Source organism: Carcharhinus amblyrhynchos, chromosome 5, assembly GCF_965287045.1.
Source record: "Carcharhinus amblyrhynchos chromosome 5, sCarAmb.v2.hapA, whole genome shotgun sequence".
NCBI classification, from domain to species: domain Eukaryota; kingdom Metazoa; phylum Chordata; class Chondrichthyes; order Carcharhiniformes; family Carcharhinidae; genus Carcharhinus; species Carcharhinus amblyrhynchos.
The window spans coordinates 117523744-117543448 of record NC_137328.1 but is presented as its reverse complement, the minus strand read 5'-3'; the positions used below and the strand labels follow the sequence as shown (position 1 = coordinate 117543448).

The window sequence follows — 19705 nt, the reverse complement described above, 5'->3', positions numbered from 1 at the left end:
AAAATCCAACAGGTATACTTTCAGCATGAGCTTTCGGAACACTGCTCCTTCATCAGGATTCCGCTCCACTCACCTGATGAAGGAGCAGTGCTCCAAAAGCTCATGCTACCAAATAAACTTGTTGGACTTTAAGTTGGTGCTGTGAGACTTCTTACTGTGCCGACCCGAGTCCAACGCTGGCACGTCCACATCCTGTCTAGACCTGATAGAATTTTATAAGTCTCTATGAGATCCCTCCTTCATTCGCCGAACTCCAGCAAAAAACAATCCTAACCCAGTCAGTCTCTCTTCATACATACATCAGTCCTGCCACCCCTAGAATTAGCCTGGTAAACATTTGCTGCACTCCCTCAAGAGAAAGGACATCCTTCCACTCTTGCCTTTACAGTTTAAAGCCAACCATTTTAGAGATGGAGGTTGTCACAAGGGCCAAACTTTTCCAGCTGTTCCCTCCAGAAGGATATCCCAGTCCTGCTGATGCTCCACCGTGTGTTTCCCGACAGTGGAGGGTGCACACAACAGCATTGACAGCAGCTGAATTACAAGACCCAATGTGGAACCTGCCATTGGCTGAGCAGCAGTGGAGACGGCCTCCACCGCTGCAAAACATACTACAGGGGCGCGGAAAATCCTATTCAAGGAGATTGTTAGTGGCTTCCCGTGTTTCCCATTGCTTGATCCCCAAAGGTTGTCTCCACTGGTAGATTTACTCTGGAAAGGAGCGCTACACGGGCATTGCGATTGAGGATAGATGGGTTCAACTACAGTTGACAAGGGAGGTGCTGTTTGGATGGCTTCAACTAGTTCATGGGTTTTCATCAGTCAGTGGATTGTGGCAGAGTGATTTTTGTAAGGACAGGAAGCCTGGGGAGGGATGTTGATCAGAGATTTCGAAGGCTAGGCTTATACCCATTGGAGTTTAGACACTGCAATAAAGTTACTGTGAAAATCCCCTAGTCGCCTCACACCGGCGCCTATTTGGGTACACTGAGGAAGAATTTTAGCATGGCCAATGAACCTAACCGCCACACCTTTCAGACTGTGGGAAGAAATCGGAGCACCCAGAGAAAACTCACAAGAAACGGAGAGAATGTATAGACTCTGCACATACAGTGACCCAAACCGGGAATCAAACTCGGCTCCCTGGTGCTGTGAGGCAGCAGTGCTAACCACTCTGCCACCATGCCTTTTGATTTTGATTTGATTTATTATTGTCACATATGTTGGTATACAGTGAAAATTATTGTTTCTTGCTATACAAAGCATACCGTACATAGAAAAGGAAAGGAGAGAGTGCAGAATGTAGTTTTACAGTTATAGCTAGGGTGTAGAGAAAGATCAACTTAATACAAGGTAGGTCCATTCAAAAGTCTGATGGCAACAGAGAAGATGCTGTTCTTGAGTCGGTTGGTATATGCCCTTAGACTTTTGTATATTTTTCCCAATGGAAGAAGGTGGAAGAGAGTATGTCCAGGGTGCGTGGGTTTCATGATTATGCTGACTGCTTTGCCAAGACAGTGGGAAGTGTAGATAGAATCAATGGATTGGAAGCTGGTTTGTGTGATGGACTGAGCTTCATTTGTGACCTTTTGTAGAACCTTACGGTCTTGGACAGAGCAGGAACCATACCAAACAATGGTACAGTCAGAAAGAATGTTTTCTATGGTGCATCTGGTGCATCTGGTGAGAGTTGTAGCAGACATGGCAAATTGCCTTAGACTCCTGAAAAAGTAGAGGCATTGATGGGCTGTCTTAACTATAGTGTTGACATGGGGGGACAGGACAGGCTGTTGGTGATCTAGACAACTAGAAACTTGAGGTTCTCAGCTGTTTCGCCTTCATCCCTGTTCATGTAAAGAGGGCATCTCCTCCACTACATTTCCTAGAGTCGATGACTATCTCCCTTATTTTATGACATTGAGAGAGAGATTATTGTCATTGCACCAGTTTACCAGACATTCTATCTGATTCCTCTACTCTGTCTTGTCATTGTTTGAGATCCGACCCACTGTGGTGGTGTTATCAACAAACTTGAAAATCGAGTTTGTGGGGAATTAGGCCACACAGTCACAGGTGTATAAGGAACATAGTAAGAGGCTGAGGATGCAGCCTTCCTGAAAAGGTGGCGGAAACAGAGTTTTTGAATAATTTCAAGGCTGAGGTGGATAGATTCTATGTAAGCAAGGAGGTGATAGGTTTTTGGGGTAGATTGGATGCAGATTTGAGAGAACTATCAGATCAGCCGTGATCTTATTAAATGGCAGAGCAGGTTCAAGGGGCCAAATGGCCTACTCCTTGCTTTTCTGTTCCAACCAATGCACATTATTGCATTCAGCTGAGTGTCAACAAGATGAGTGTGCGATGACCTTTGCCAGGCTAGTGTACAGTCCTCTGCCATAGAGTACGATAGGGCAGGTCCTGAGGTTTGGAGTGTTGTGCCAGCAGCAGCCCATGTAGATCCAGTAAGGTTGGTTAGAAGATTGTTTCTGGTTTTGACCTTTGCTGCTGCTTTCTTCAAATGTTCCCAGGACAGAGTCATATCTAGAGCCACTCCCACGTATGTTTGGTTGGATCATGCTTCAGTGTCTGGCTGCCCATGTGGATATGCAGCCCTCATTAGCACTGACGATATGAACGTGGAATACATTGGCTCTGGTTTTGGATAGATTTAATGTGAGGCACCATGTGCCACAGTAGTCCATCAACTTTGTAATGTATTTATAGAACATAGAACATTACAGCGCAGAACAGGCCCTTCGGCCCACGATGTTGCGCCGACCAATTAAAAAAGCAATGACCCTCTAACCTAAACCAATCCCTTTCCATCCATAAACCTATCCACGGATCTCTTAAACGCCCCCAAACTAGGCGCATCTACAACTGCAGCAGGCAGGGCATTCCAATCCCTCACCACCCTCTGGGTAAAGAACCTACCTCTGACATCCGTCCTATATCTACCACCCCTTAATTTAAAGCTATGCCTCCTCATGCTAGCTTCCTCCATCCGAGGAAAAAGGCTATCACTGTCCACCCTATCTAAACCTCTAATCATCTTATATGTTTCAATAAGATCCCCTCTTAGCCGCCTTCTTTCCAACGAAAACAACCCCAAATCCCTCAGTCTCTCCTCATAGGACCTTCCCTCCATACCAGGCAACATCCTGGTAAACCTCCTCTGCACCCTCTCCAATGCCTCCACATCCTTCCTATAATGTGGGGACCAGAACTGCACACAATACTCCAAGTGCGGACGCACCAGAGTTTTGTACAGTTGCAACATGACGTTGCGACTCCTAAATTCAATCCCCCTACCAATAAACGCCAAGACACCGTATGCCTTCCTAACTACCTTATCTACTTGATTCCCAACTTTCAGGGATCTATGTACACATACACCTAGATCCCTCTGTTCATCAACACTATTCAGAGTCCTACCGTTAGCCCTATACTCTACACATCTGTTATTCCTGCCAAAGTGAATTACCTCACACTTTTCCGCATTAAACTCCATCCCCCACCTCTCAGCTCAGCTCTGCAACTTGTCCAAGTCTCTCTGTAAACTATGACACCCCTCTTCACTATCTACCACTCCTCCGACTTTGGTGTCATCAGCAAATTTACTGATCCACCCAACTATACCCTCATCCAGATCATTTATAAAAATTACAAACAGCAGTGGCCCCAAAACAGATCCCTGAGACACACCTCATTTGTCAAGGATTTGGTCCAGAGTGCAGAAAGATGGAGATTGAGAGCACCGTAGGTGTCACCAACATAGTTTTTTTTTAAGTTTAAGTTTATTAGTGTCACAAGTAGCCTTACATTAACACTGCAATGAAGTTGTTGTGAAAATCCCCTAGTCGTCACACTCTGGTGCCTGTTCAGGTACACTGAGGAAGAATTTAGCATGGCCAGTACACCTAACCAGCACATCTTTCAGACTGTGGGAGGAAACCAAAGCACCCAGAGGAAACCCATGCAGACACAGGAAGAACGTGCAACTCCACACAGGAATTCACCCAAGGCCAAATTGAACCTGGATCCCTGGCACTGTGAGGCAACAGTGTGCCACTGTGTCCCCCAAGATAGTAGATGAATGTAGATGAACTTGCAGGACATGGTTACTGGCAGGTCACTTGGTTAAATGGAGTTGGGGCTAGCACTGAGCCTTGTGATAATCCATTAGGGTTGTCTTCTCTATCCACTTCTGCGTTGCCCAAAATGAACTCTGAATTATCTGTTGTGAAGAACAGATGTCCTGACACAGACTGGACAGATTTAGGAGCAGGCCAGTATGCCACATGTAGCATAGGCAGCTATGAGGTCTAGTTGTAATATGCCTGTCTTCAGATTCTTTGAGATGCCATTTTCAAAACATGGGTGCTAAGTGCCAGTACTTAATCACATTATTTTGGCCCTGGAGGGAGTGCAGAGGAGGTTTACTAGGCTGATACCGGAGTTGAGGGGGTTGAGCTATGAGGAGAGGCTGAATAAACTAGGCTTGTACTCGCTAGAGTTTAGAAGAATGAGGGGAGATCTCATTGAGACGTATAAGATGATGAATGGGATGGATAGGATAGAGGTGGAGAGACTCTTCCCGCTCAAAAAAGACAGTAGGACTAGGGGGCACAGCCTCAAGATAAAGGGGAGGCGGTTTAGAACGGAGTTGAGGAGGAACTTCTTCACTCAAAGGGTGGTGAATCTCTGGAATTCTCTGCCCGTTGAAGTGGTGGAGGCTGCCTCGCTAAATATTTTTAAGAAGCGGGTTGATGGGTTTTTGATAAGAGAGGGGATTAAGGGTTATGGGGAGAGGGCGGGAAAGTGGAACTGAGCCACAACAGATCAGCCATGATCTTATTGAATGGCGGGGCAGGCTCGAAGGGCTAGATGGCCTACTCCTGCTCCTATTTCTTATGTTCTTATGTTCTTATTTATAGAAACCAGCTTAGCCAACATTAAGAATGATCTCTATTTTCAGAGATATGTGTTGCAGGATAAAATGCTTAAAGGTCTTAAAGTACATAGAGAATAGTGAAATCAGCCAATAGCTAGCCACCAGTGCAAGACCTTTTCCAGGTTTTGGTATGGCAATAATTTTTGCAATAAAACACTTTCAGGAGTGAACTTGAGCTGAGTTCACTCTTGTGTAGAACTGAGTCAGCCAGGCACTCACACAGAGGCCAAGCTGTTTCAGGAATTCTGGTGGGATATTGTCATATCCTGCTGCTTTGCCACATTTCAAGTCCCTAATGCTTTCTCCAGTTCTATGATCCTGAAGGGATTTGGACTGCCGTATTCTCATGCTGCAGATGTTGTTTTTTCAGTTCATTAGAGGTGATGCATTTCATTTTCTTTTCCAATGGTGTCCAGGCTACATGGAACAGATGACTTAGCTCAGGGTGACTGATGAGCAATTTAATGTGGTTAATTTTTGCACTGCTCCAAAATGGCTATCACAACACCTCTCGCACAAAAAGCCGGTGTGGTTGATTTCCTGTTTATCTTTTGCTGTGTTTTAGGTTCATTGATTAGATACTTTCTTAAGTTCAGTTCCAAGGCAAACATTGCTATAGCCCTGGGGTATTTTGTCCCACCCAATACCTAGACAAATGAGATGATGGTAAGAAAGAACTTACATTCCAGAAAGATTTTGATCCAAGATGGCACTGGAGTGAGGTGACTTCTTGCAAGCTGAGTCCAGCATACCCTCTAATTCTATCTTTTACTCTTGTTCTATGCTTCTAAAACTTTATCCCAATTCTTCTAAACTCTCAAGAACAGCTTCTTCCCTGATGCCATCAGACTTTTGAATGGACCGAACTTGCATTAAGTTGATCTTTCTCTACACCATTGCTACATTCTGCATTCTCCCCTTTCCTTCTCTATGTATGGTATGTTTTGTCTGTATAGTGCTCAAGAAACAATACTTTTCGCATTATACCAATACCTGTGACAATAATATATGAAATCAAATCGATCATACAATCCCTACAGTGCAGATGGAGGCCATTCAGCCCAGTGAGTTTGCACCAACAACAATCCCACCCAGGCCCTATCTGCACAATCCCATACATTTACCCTGCTAATCTTCCTAACACTAAGGGTCAATTTAGTATGGCCAATCAACCTAACTCACGCATCTTTGGACTGTGGGAGAAAACCGGGGCACCTGAAGGAAACCACGTCGGGAAGGCAGACACGGGGAGAATTTGCAAACTTTGCACAGAGGTTAGCACTGCTGCCTCACGGCGCTAGAAACCTGGGTTTAATTCCGGCCTTGGGTGATTTTCTGTGTGGGGTTTGCACGTGATCCCCGTGTCTGCGTGAGTTTCCCCAGAGTGTTCTGGTTTCCTCCCACAAACTGAAAGATGTGCAGGTTGGGTGTACTGGCCATGCTAAAGTCTCCTTCAGTCTACCCGAACCGGAGTGTGGCGACTGAGCGATTTTCACAGTAACTTCATTGCAGTGTTAATGCAAGCCTACTTGTGACACTAATGAATAAATTTAAACTTAAAAAAAAACTACATTGGTGACATCCGTGGGTGCACACTCAAGCTCCATCTTCTGCACCAGATTCTCAACACTGAAGGTTGGTATTGAACCCAGGTCAGTGGTGCTGTGAGGCAGCAGTGCTAACCACTGTGAAAAATGCTGTTGAAATGTAAAATGTGCCATTATATCTCAATGGAGAAGTGGACTGGGTAAATACTGTTACCAATTTGAGGCAACTACCCAAACCGATATTTGCATAATGTAGTAAATAAAAGTGCTTCCATTGACAGAGTGCTGCTGTACCCTGCAGATTCAGACTGAAGTCTCCTCCTGCTCCTATATATTATGGTTGTAAGGTAATTGGCAAAAAGAGCTAGAGGCAACGTGAGGATTTTTTTTAGTACACCAAGTTGTTGTGATCTGGAACAGAGTGCAAATTCAATAATAACTTTCAAACGAGAACTGAATAAATCCTTAAAGGGGGGATAAAAGGGCTCTGGAAGAAAAAGCAAAGAACTGGGACTAATTTCACAAGGTCTCTGAAATCACCAGCACAGCCGCCAAGAGATGAATGGCCTCATCCTGTACTGCATCATTCTTTGACTCGACACAGTTTAACAAGGCAAGATATATGTTTTTTTCCCAATGCTCATCATTATCTGACATATATTCCTTTGTATCTAAACTTGAGCCTTCAAACAAACACCGCTCAATTCAAGCTTGAGTCAATATAACCTCACTTGGCTGCGCAGGTATTGGCATTAAGAAGCGTAGACAGTCGTTTGACTTTGGCTGCTCAGCTGAGAATGTCACACAAGGTCTGATAGTTCTCTCTAACAGAAAACCATTAGATCTCCACAGGTGCTGCAAAGGGTCTGACCTGCAAAGGGTTTGCATCGCATGCAGTTTTCATTGCTAACATCAATCTGTGAGAAGAGTATTCTTTTCATTGAGCTATCCTTCATGGAGTCAATCCCTGTCAATCGAGTCATATTCTCCATCCTGAAATCTTTATCCTTTGGTTTTTGGATCTCCACTGGCTATGTGACATGGGTCTGAATTTAATAGCGGCGGTGGTGATCCCAGCAGTGGGCTGGAAAGTTGAGGGCAATTCCCCGAGCCCCAACTTGATTCCGTGCCCATCAGACAATTCACCACTTGGCTTTGGGCCTCCACTCCTTTCAAGGCCCAGCCTCTAAGATCTGGCTAACCAAAGGGCCGAGAGAACTGTTCAGTCTTCAGGAGAGGCACTGGCATACTGGTGTTGTCTCTGGGCTAGTAATCCAGAGAGGCAATGACTCAGGTAATTACATGGTTGCAAAATATCTGCACCAGGTAGTGATGGCAAGACAATGCCATCTCCATGGTTGTGTCTTGTGAATCTACGCCATAATTTCAGTGCTTCAACACAGTGCAGTGTGAATAGGCAGCAGGCCCACCTTTTATCTGTGCCTGTGTCGCTCAATGTACTGCAGGCCCATTCCTGACTCCCTTCTACTTACAGGTTGCCCCCCCCCCCCACCACCACCCCCACCCCCGACTCCTAATAGCCTGCTCCGCTCCCCCTGGCTGATAATCAGTCAGACATTTATAGAAGGTATGTTTGTGGAGCCAGGATTTCTCTCAACTCTACGCACCCAACCCATGATGTAAATCTCAGCCCAAGGTTGCAAACAAACTGGCTTCATCTCAGACAGTTACCATGGAGAGGGATAGAATCGGTAGCCAGGGAACAGAGTTTGGACCAGGGACCAAAAACAATGGCTTCCATTTTCTGCCTTCCAATATATAATGTGAGGAAATTTCTGCTCACCCAGTACTGGAGGTCAGATACACAATCTGATAGTTCAGAGCTGTCACAAGAGGAGGTGGCAAGGTAGAACTGGGTGTCATCAGCGTACATATAGAAGCTGTGTGAAGTTGTGTTTTCAGATGGTGTCACTGAGGGGCAGGCCGTGGGTGAATAATAAAAGATGATCTTTGGGGAACAGCAGAGATAACTGTGCAGGAGCAGAGGTAGGCATTGTAGATAATTCTCTGATTATGACTAATACTACAGCTTGGGCGATCTGCTCTTCAACAACTCGGGCATTTTGCACATTTCCAATTTTAATAACCATTGTTTGCTATGCTTTCAGCTGAATAGATCCTAAGCTCTGTAATTTTCTCTTTAACCTTCGACTCTCTGCATCATTCTCCTCCTGTCGGGATGCTTCTGAAAACCTACTTTAATCAAGCTTCTCTCACATGTCTTAAAATATCCTTTTGTGGTTTGTACCCAACTTTGGCTGATAATGCTTCTGAGAAGATTCTTGAGGTATTCTAAAATGTTAAAGGTGCAGTGTAATTCCAAGTTATTATGGCTATTTTTTTTTAAGATCATTTATAAATGGCAAAAGGCGGGGAATTATAGGCCAGTTAGTTTAACATCTGTTGTAGGTAAAATGTTAGAATCCGTCATCAAGGAGGAAATAGCGAGGCATCTTGAGGGGAATTGCTTGATAGAGCAGACGCAGCACGGTTTTGTTAAAGGGAAGCCGTGTCTGACAAATTTACTGGAGTTCTATGAGGATGTGTCTAGGGCGGTCGATAGAGGAGAGCCGGTGGATGTGGTCTTTCTTGATTTTCAGAAGGCATTTGACAAGGTACCTCACAAGAGGTTGTTGCAGAAGGTCAGGGGACATGGAGTTGGGGGTAGGGTGTTAGCGTGGATAGAGGACTGGTTGTCAAATAGGAGGCAGAGAGTGGGGGTCACTGGGTGCTATTCGGATTGGCGGTTGGTGACTAGTGGAGTGCCTCAGGGGTCGGTGCTGGGGCCTCAGCTATTTACCATTTATATAGATGATCTGGAGGAGGGAACCGAGTGTATGGTGTCGAAATTTGCTGATGACACCAAGATTGGTGGAACGGCAAATTGCGCCGAGGGTGTGGAGAGTCTGCAGAAGGATCTAGATAGGCTGGGCGAATGGGCCAGGACCTGGCAAATGGAATTTAATGTTGGCAAGTGCGAGGTGGTCCACTTTGGTAGGAATAATGGTAGGAAGGACTATTACTTACGTGGAGAAAAACTGCAGCAGGCGACGGTGCAGAGGGACCTCGGGGTCCTTGTGCATGAGTCGCAAAAACCCAGCTTGCAGGTGCAGCAGGTGGTCAGGAAGGCGAATGGGATGCTGGCCTTCATAGCGAGGGGGATTGAATATAAAAGTAGGGAGGTCTTGCTGCAGCTGTATAGGGCATTGGTGAGGCCGCAGCTAGAGTACTGTGTGCAGTTTTGGGCGCCGTACTTACGCAAGGATATTTTGGCCTTGGAGGGAGTGCAGAGGAGGTTTACTAGGCTGATGCCGGAGTTGAGGGGGTTGAGCTATGAGGAGAGGCTGAATAAACTAGGCTTGTACTCGTTAGAGTTTAGAAGAATGAGTGGAGATCTCATTGAGACGTATAAGATGATGAATGGGATGGATAGGATAGAGGTGGAGAGACTCTTCCCGCTCAGAAAGGACAGTAGGACTAGGGGGCACAGCCTCAAGTTTAGAACGGAGTTGAGGAAGAACTTCTTCACTCAAAGGGTGGTGAATCTCTGGAATTCTCTGCCCGTTGAAGTCGTGGAGGCTACCTCGCTAAATATTTTTAAGACGCGGATTGATGGGTTTTTGATAAGAGAGGGGATTAAGGGTTATGGGGAGAGGGCGGGAATGTGGAACTGAGCCACGACAGGTCAGCCATGATCTTATTGAATGGCGGGGCAGGCTCGAGGGGCCAGGTGGCCTACTCCTGCTCCTATTTCTTATGTTCTTATGTTCTTATAAGTCACAAAGAGGTTTACATTAATACTGCAATGAAATTACTGTGAAAATCCCCTAATCGCCATACTCTGGTTCCTGTTCAGGTACACTGAGGGGGAATTTAGCATAGTCAATCCACCTAGCCTGCACATCTTTAGACTGTGGGAGGAAACCGGAGCACTTGGATGAAACCCATGCAGTCACAGGGAGAATGTACAAAGTCCACACAGATAAGTGATCCAGTCTGGGAATCAAACCCAAGCCCCTGGCGTGTGAGGCAGCAGTGCTAACCACTGTGCCATCCAATAATGTTATACGCTATTGTACACTATAAGTTCCTCTGTTGTGATTTGAGAACATGATTCAGGCTAACCCCAACACAGTAGTGAGGAATTGCTGCACTCTCAGTCTCATCTTTTACAAGATGCAACAAAACCAAAGTCACGTTTACTCTCTCAAGTGGATATGACATACAGTGTAGAGCAGCAGAGTGCTCTCTGGTGCATCGATCAATGTGTAACTCTCATACTGCATCACTAAGATGCATGTCTTGTAGTTTGTCAGTGCTTTCTGTATGCACATCGATTGCTAGCCCCTACATCATAACAGTGACCGCAGTTTGAAAAGTGCCTGAGAGCTTCTTCCTCGAACATAGGCCTGAACATTCCCACCAACCAGCACTCTCCCAAAAATTTTCATGGTTTATTTATTAGCGTCACAAGTAGGCTTACATTAACACTGCAATTAAGTTACTGTGAAAACCCCCTAGTCGCCACATTCCAGTGCCCATTCAGGTACACTGAAGGAGAATTTAGCATAGCCAATGCAACTAACCAGCACGTCTTTCGGATTTGTGGCAGGAAGCCAGAGCACCTGGAAGAAATTCACATGAACATGGGCGGAATGTGCAGACTCCACACAAACCGTGAACTAAACCGGGAATCAAACCCAGGTCTCTGGCGTTGCAGGGCAACAATGTTAACCACTGTGCCATCACGCTGCCTCCGTCTGGCTAAACTTATTCTCTCGCTCAACAATTTCTCCTTTAACTCATCACACTTCCTCCAAATAAAAGGTGTGGCTATGGTACCTGTAAAGGTCCCAGTTATGCCAGTCCCTTTATGAGATATGTGGGGCATTCCCTGTTCCAGTCCTACTCAGGCCCCCTCCCACAACTCTTTCACTGGTGCATCAATGACTATTTCGGTGCCGTTTCATGCTCTCATTTGGACCTGGAAAAATCTAACAATTTTGCTTCCAATTTCTATCTATCGATTACCTTTAAATGGTCCATCTCTGACACTTCTCTTCCCTCTCTTGATCTCTCTGTCTCCATTTCTGGTGACAGACTGTCCACCCGTATCAGCTCTGACAAAGGGCCATCTTGACTCAAAACTTTGGCCCTGTTCTCTCTCCACAGATGCATTTTCTGTTTTTGTTCAAAAAGTGCTTTGATGACCATAAAATGCTTTGTGTTTCCCCCTAGGTTGTGAAAGGTGCTATATAAATGCAGCTTTCTTTCTGTAAATAACATTTCTGCATGAAAAATTCTCATTCTGTGGGACAATACAAATTAGCCTCTTGAGGAAAATCTAATATATTAAGGTTGTGCTGAAAGCTTTCTGTTGTAAGAGATAGCTTGTGTAACCTTAATTTCCTGCAGGCTAATTCTAGCATTACAAGAATGCAATTTAATAAAACATTAATAAGAACATAAGAAATAGGAGCAGGAGTAGGCCATCTAGCCCTTCAAGCCTGCCCCGCCATTCAATAAGATCATGGCTGATCTGTCGTGGCTCAGTTCCACATTCCCGCCCTCTCCCCATAACCCTTAATCCCCTCGCTTATCAAAAACTCATCAACCCGCGTCTTAAAAATATTTAGTGAGGCAGCCTCCACCACTTCAACAGGCAGAGAATTCCAGAGATTCACCACCCTTTGAGTGAAGAAGTTCCTCCTCAACTCCGTTCTAAACCGCCCCCCCTTTATCTTGAGGCTGTGCCCCCTAGTCCTACTGTCCTTTCTGAGCGGGAAGAGTACAAGCAAATCTCCTTTTTCTACTACTGTAGATGTTGTTTCTATGTCGTATGCATCTAAGTTAGATCTAAGCAGCAAAACCTAACTGTAAAAAAAGATAAAGTCTCCATAGCCCAGTTGACCAAAGATTATCCTCCTCTTTGAGGAGGGAGAGCTGACTGGTGCTAATTTAACCTGAGGATCACCACATCTCAGGTGAGGGCATGGTTGGCAAGGCAGGGCCTTCATTAATAACCTCAGCTATTCTTAGTTACATGTAACAAGCTCATCTGTTGCCATGCATTGTGGCGTTATAAACAGGTTTGTAAACATTTCCTCCAGCTCATATTACAATGTGAATAGGAACATCCGATCTTGTTTTTTTTTAAAGCATACCACTGAGGATGGATTTTTGAGTTGGTTGTAGCTATTAACTGGGTGTTGGTATGGGTGGAGATCAGTTACAGCAGGTAACTGCACACAATTGGAATGACTTGAACTTTTAATTGATAATACTCATGATGTAGAATGTTACACCCAGCTGTGTGGAAGGTCATCTCCGTTGGTTATTGTGGTGAAGAAATTGTGAGTGATACTTCTTAGCTTTTATATCAATAATACGTTCTCCATTTTACAGAATCGTGTCTCAAAATTTGAACGTATTTTAAAGGGTCAATCCATAAGCTTTAATATCTACTTTCCTCAGTGCTTCATTCTCTTTTCCTCCTGAGGTCAATCTAGAGGGTTAATGCCAAGGATTTTTTGGTCCACAAGATATTCACTGCCCTCAGGATAGTTGCAAAAATGACTGTTCCTGAGGAAAAACGGGGCAGAAACAAAAATGTATATCCGACAATATGGGTGACAACATTGCTTTTGTCGTTAAATCCTCAGTATACCTTCAATAGTGGGCCTGGCTGATGTTTTTCTCTGAAAGTTATTCTTTCATGAGATGTAAACATCCTTGACAAGGAGCTTGAGACTCCAAAAGCTAGTGCTGCCAAATAAACCTGCTGGACTTTAACTTGCTGTTGTGAGACTTCTTATTGTGCTTACCCTAGTCCAATGCCGGCATCTCTACATCATGGCTACAATCGATACCGCAAACTGCCAGCTCCAAGTGTAGGGGATCTCCACGAAGATCTCACATATCAACACAGGCATCAAGTTTCTACAAAGATGCAAGGAAATAGAAAGGATTATGGATCACGAACCCACTCAAGTCAACCTGTAACACAGACTACACTAAGAAACTTTGCCATCGCACCTCTCTCACAGTCCTCAACTACCTTATACACCAGCTCCACAGCAAATGCTGCAACCTGGAAACCAAGATACAGTCCAGATTTTCAACTTGTGCTCAGGACTCAGACCGTGTGAAATATTGCCAAGCAGACGAGACAACAGAACTACGCCATTTACATGCACACAAAAACAAGAAACTTGAGAAACTCGGCATCATCACTAGCAGCAACCAAGCCTCCCCCGGTGCCACAGTAGAAAACTGTACCATTGCAGGGAAGTCCATTGTTAACTTGTCGTACTTCAACCAGATGAAATCAAAGTTCTCAGCCGAGGGCTCAACTTCTGCCCCACCACCAAAAAGACCCCATCAGTCTCGCAACAGACCAGAGGAATTCATCAGGTGAATGAGGCTGCGGGAGTTCTTCCACAAACCCCAAGAGGCCAACAGCGAACACAATGAAACAGCCATTGAACAGGAACAGCCGACAGAGGGATCTGTGGTGCAGCAACCGAAGAGGAAAGAGTCGAATTGGACTCCTCAGGGAGGCTACTGCCCTCAACTCGACATGTATGACCAAGCCATCATGACAATGCCAGATTCATTAGCCACACTCTTGAGACAGCCCCAAACGTCACCCAAGCACAACGCAATGCCATCCGTGTTTTCAAGACCAACCGCAACATTGTCATCAAACCAGCAGACAAAGGAAGGGCCACCATCATACTGAACAGAGCAGATTACTGCAAAGAAGTGTACGGACAACTGAACAATCAGGAACATTACAGACAGCTATCTCACATCCAACCAAAGAACGTACCCATCAACTCAACAGACTGATCAAGACCTTTGATGCGGACCTTCAGAGCGCCCTCCGTGCTCTTATCCATGTACTCCCCAGATTGGAGATCTTTACTGCCTCCCGAAGATACAAAAGGCCAACACACCCGGCTGCCCCATCGTATAAGGCAATGGGACCCTATGCGAGAACCTCTCCAGCCACATCGAGGGCATCCTGAAACTCATTGTACAAAGAACCCCCAGCTTCTGTCGTGACACTACGGACTTCCTACAGAAACTCAGCATACATGGAGCAGTTGAACCAGGAGCACTCCTCGTCACAATGGATGTCTCGGCACTCTACACCAGCATCCCCCACAATGATGGCAGTACTCAACGCTGACAACTGCCAATCTCCAGATGTAATTCTACAACTCATTCGCTTCATCCTGGACCACAACGTCTTCACCTTCAACAACCAGTCCTTCATCCAGACACACAGAACAGCTATGGGGACCAAATTCACACCTCAATATGCCAACATCTTCATGCACAGGTTCATATCCCCTCTAAACCTCCTGCCCTTTATGTTAAATCTGTGCCCTCTGGGCAATGATCCGTCCATCAACGGAAAATGTTTCTTCCTGTCTACTCTATGTCTTCATAATTTTACATCTCAATCATGTCCCCCCTCAATCTCCTCTGCTCCAAGGAAAACAACCCCAATCTATCCACTCTTTCACCATAACTAAAACTGTTCAGCTCAGGCAACATCCTGGGAAATTTTCTCTGCACCCTTTCCAATGCTATCATATCCTTCCTATGATGTAGATTCCAGAACTGTAACTTCCAATAAGAAATCATGGAAGTGGTGGGAGAAAATGAAAATAGTTTGAGTTGAGTTATACCTGTGAGGCTCAGGTCAACAACAACAACTTCCATTTGTATAGCACCTTTAACATAGAAAATATACCCTTACACTTTCAGAGGCATTGAGAACATGGATAATGAACATAGGAGAGAAACTTAAAAGATGGGTCCAAAAGCTTGGATGATGAGGTGGGTTTAGAGGAGTGTTACAATGGAGGAGTTACGATGGATGGGTGATTCAGTGAAGGATTTCCAGAGGCTGCGATCTAGGATGTTACAGAGAATCTCCTTGACTGCTCCATTGTCTCATTGCTTGGAATTAGTGATCAGAAGGTTTGCCTTCAAAATTAGGAATTGTGCAGAATCCCTCAGATATCAATGGAATGACTCTGTCGCCTTGGTAAAAATGGAGAACAATCTTAGGAGGGTTTTTTTTTGAGACTCCATCAGAATTAACATTGCAGCAAGTGGCAAGTACAAATACCATTATGAATCCAATCATGTAGAATAACAGCCTTGAGTTTTATTATTCTAACGTTTTACGATGTTTGAACTAGAATGTACTATTGTCAAACACAGATGTGCTTTTTGATCTTAACATACTAATTTCAACAGCAACTGGGGCAGAATCTTTGTTGGAGTAATGCTGTTTATATCCGGGCACTCAGGAATATCATTTAATAATCAACACACACACGTAGTTCAATATAAATGCCAACATGTGCCTACCAAAATCCTTCATCTCTAACAATGGTGAATTTTCAGGGGTGGACAGGTTTGCCTGCTAATGGCAAATAATCGTGATACTACTTGTCATCAAAGCAATGTATCCATGTTTCTTTGACAGCAAATCTGCTATCTCTACCACCTAAAAGGACAAGTGCAGCAGATGCATGAGAACATCACTACTTGCAAGTTCCCCTCTAAGCCATTCACCATCCTGACTTGGAAATAAACTCTATTCCTTCACAGTCACTGGGTCAACATCCTGGGACTCCCTCCCTAACAGCACTGTGGATGTATCTACACCACATGGAATGCAAAGGTTCAGGAAGACAGCTCACCACCGCCTTCTCAAGGGCAATTAGGATGGGCAACAAATGCTGGCCTAGCTAGTGACGCCCACATCCCATGAAATACTAAATAAATTCAGTACCACTTGGTTAGAAGTGTTGGTTTTTCATATGAGACCAAGGCTTCATCTCCCTCTCAGCAAGATATAAAAGATCCCATGGCACGATTTCAAAGAAAAGTGGGTGAGTGTCCTGAACAAGTTGCTCTTTCGGAGAGTTGGCAAAAAGTCAATGGACTGAATGGCCTCCTTCTGTAAGGATTCTATGAATTCTATGGTTCAATGAGAAAAAACAGAGTTGGAATGGGAATAGGGAAGATTTAATACCTTTGTTTTTTGTGTGGGATGAACTGGTTAGACTTTCAGAGCTGCCAATCAAAGTTGATACCATCCTCCTTAGTGTCATCCAATTGGAAATATCTGCCTTTATTCCTCATCCCTAGAGCTCAGACAAGGATGTGATTCTAACATACGACACACAGATGTCAATCCAATGCAGCAAAGAATATTTTGGCTCAAACTGACATGGTTTACAGGAAATGCCAACCTGTTGGGCAACTCATCTGATTGTGGCCCAGTTCGAATGTGGATATATCCTTGTGGGTTCACCCCATTCCGAGCTGAATTTAACTTAATTTGCAATACCTTATGACATCACCTGAATTCCCTCTGGACCAATTAGTCAAAAATCTCATGCAACAGGAAATTGAAGATTAAATCCATCATCGCTTTTACCTCCACCCCTGTTTAACTTTCAATTGACTTCAAAAAAAACAAAATGCAGGGTTTTGCACTAGGTTCACCCTGGGCAGGTTTTAGGTTAGAATTACCCTCCCGGCAGTCGGCCTTTGTGGCTGGGGGAGGGGTAGGGGCTGGCAATCAAACATTTCAAAACTAAGATTAAGAGGATTATGTTCTATAGGGCTGTTTACAGAACAAAAGTAAAAGTTAAAATACAGATCAACCATGATCTAATTGAATGATGAGACAGCCTCAAGGGGTTGTTCCTCCTGGGGAATCAGCCCTGTAGTGTAATGAGAGGTCCCCTGATTGTTTTTGTTTGGCACTCCTTAGATTTACAACCATTTTTAACCTTTCATTTCCAGGAGCCCAAATGTTGGTGGGGGGGCGGGGTTTATCCAGTCCTCCATATGTTTCTTTTAAATATATCATCTCCCTTCATTTCTTAGATATTTACATTTGGTTGGCGCGAGGACATACGACCTGGAGAGCCACTTCATACCAGGAAGTTCTGTTTCGATGCCATATCTCACAGCAGCTTTGTCACACTGTATGACTGCCATGGCATGAAAGGCAATCAGCATTGGCGCTATCGGAAGGTAAGGTGCAACCCATTGTACAGCGAAGAGTTTGGAAGATTGTGGATTAGCTCACTAACATCGAAACAACAGTGACCTGCATTCCAACAATGCTTTTAACATAGTATAAGGTCTCCAGTTAGTCCACTGGAACAATGAACAAAGTTTGACACCAATTCTCACCAAGAGATGTGGACCAGTGACCCAAACTCCTGGTCAAATGGTTGGTTTGAAGGCCCATCATAAAGGCGGAGGGAGAGCTTGAGAGGCCTAGGGAGGTTGGCCGATATGTTGATAATGGCCTATTACTCCACTCCCAGTTACTTACCTGGAATCGAAGCCATTCCTTTCACAGCCGACCTTCCGACTTCAGCCTGATGAGAGCAATGCATTGGGGGTCCCGATTCTTGCATTCGGGGCAGGAGAATGGAGAGTGACAAAGACCTTCCTCACCTTTTTCAGCAATTTTACCTGACATTGATGGGGACCGTTGGGGAGGAATTGAGGGAGTTGGGAAGGTGGATATGTGGAGGGTAGTCAGGGGAAGTCGATTGGGGATGCAGGTGGTGAAGGGTAGTTGGGAAGGGTATTGGGGATGAGAGGTAGTCAACGGGGTTGGGAGGAAATCGGAGTGGTGGGCGTGGAGAGGGTAGTCAGAGGCAGCTGATTGGGGATATAGTAAACGGTGGGTGGGTGACATGGAGTTGGGAGAGAAATAGTCAGGGGAATGGGGATGATATTCAGGGGAAGGAGGGGTGCTGGGGAGGGTAGTCGGGGGATTAGTCATTATGGGGTGTTGTCAGGGGTAATGGGGGTAGTTGGGAATGGGGGTAGTCAAGGGGCTGGTTGGGGGACGTGTGATCTCTGTGGGTAGAAAGAGGGTGAGGGCAGTTGGGAGAATAGTCAGGCTGCATAATCAGGAATGCGATAGTCAGGGGTGAGGGGTAGTCTGGAGGAGGGAGGAGCAGTGAGTGTTCCTGTGGGATGTTGAGGGACTGCCCATTGGAGGTCAGGTGTTGTCAGTACTATAGTCACACTAAAGGTAGAAGTGGGTTAATTCTAATTTTGTTAGGGAAACTGTTGCTGTGAGACAATTGGAACCATCTGGAGTTTGCAATTTATATTGTAATTTCAGATCGGGGGCATCATGGTACCCCTTCCAGATACAATGCTCCAAAACAGGGATGGTACACACCATTGCTTCCACTGTCAGTTTCAGAACCCAATCATTTTCTATGTTAGACTCCAGGAGTCTAACTTCTAAAAGAAATGGCAGAGGTGATAGTGGATGCCTTAGTAATTATTTATCAAAATTCGCTGGACTCCGGGGAAGTGCCGGATGATTGGAAAACGGCTAATGTTATGCCGCTGTTTAAAAAAGGTAGCAGACAAAAGGCAGGGAATTATAGAACGGTTAATTTAACGTCTGTAGTTGGAAAAATGCTTGAATCCGTCATCAAAGAAGAAATAGCGAGGCACCAAGAAAAGAACGGTTTGATCAAGCAGACGCAGCATGGATTCATTAAGGGGAAGTCGTGTTTAACGAATCTATTGGATTTCTATGAGGATGTGACCAATGCGGTAGACAGAGGGGAACCGGTAGATGTGTTTTTAGATTTCTAAAAGGCGTTTGATAAGATGTCTCACAAAAGGTTGCTGCAAAAGGTTAGGATGCACAGAGTTGGGGGTAAGGTGTTAGCGTGGATAGAGGATTGGTTGTCTAATAGGAAGCAGAGAGTTGGAATCAATGGGTGCTATTCTGCTTGGCAGTTGGTGACTAGTGGAGTGTCGCAGGGATCGGTACTGGGGCCTCAACTGTTTACTATTTACATAAATGATCTGGAGGAGGAAGCTGAGTGTAGGGTATCGAAATTTGCTGATGACACAAAGATGAGGGAAAAGCAAATTTCATGGAAGGTGCAGAAAGGCTGCAGAGAGATCTGGATAGGCTGAGGAGTGGGCGAGGACCTGGCAGATGGGGTATCATGTTAGCAAACGTGAGGTTATCCACTTTGGTAGAAATAATAGTAGGAGGGATTATTATTTAAAAAGGCAAAAAGCTGCAGCATGCTACGGTGCAGAGGGACCTGGGGGTCCTTGTGCATGAATCACAAAATCCCAGTCTGCAGGT

At 44.9% G+C, this 19705-nt stretch overlaps 1 protein-coding gene across 2 annotated transcripts in view; it reads left to right on the top strand.

The window, feature by feature from the left end:
* galntl6 (polypeptide N-acetylgalactosaminyltransferase like 6) overlaps positions 1-19705 on the top strand; it is a 1196842-nt gene that overhangs the window by 1159435 nt on the left and 17702 nt on the right. For both annotated transcript variants that reach the window (XM_080189755.1, XM_080189754.1), the window contains one exon: positions 17446-17595. In XM_080189755.1, the coding sequence (XP_080045881.1) occupies positions 17446-17595 (150 nt within the window). The remainder of the gene's footprint in view (positions 1-17445; positions 17596-19705) is intronic.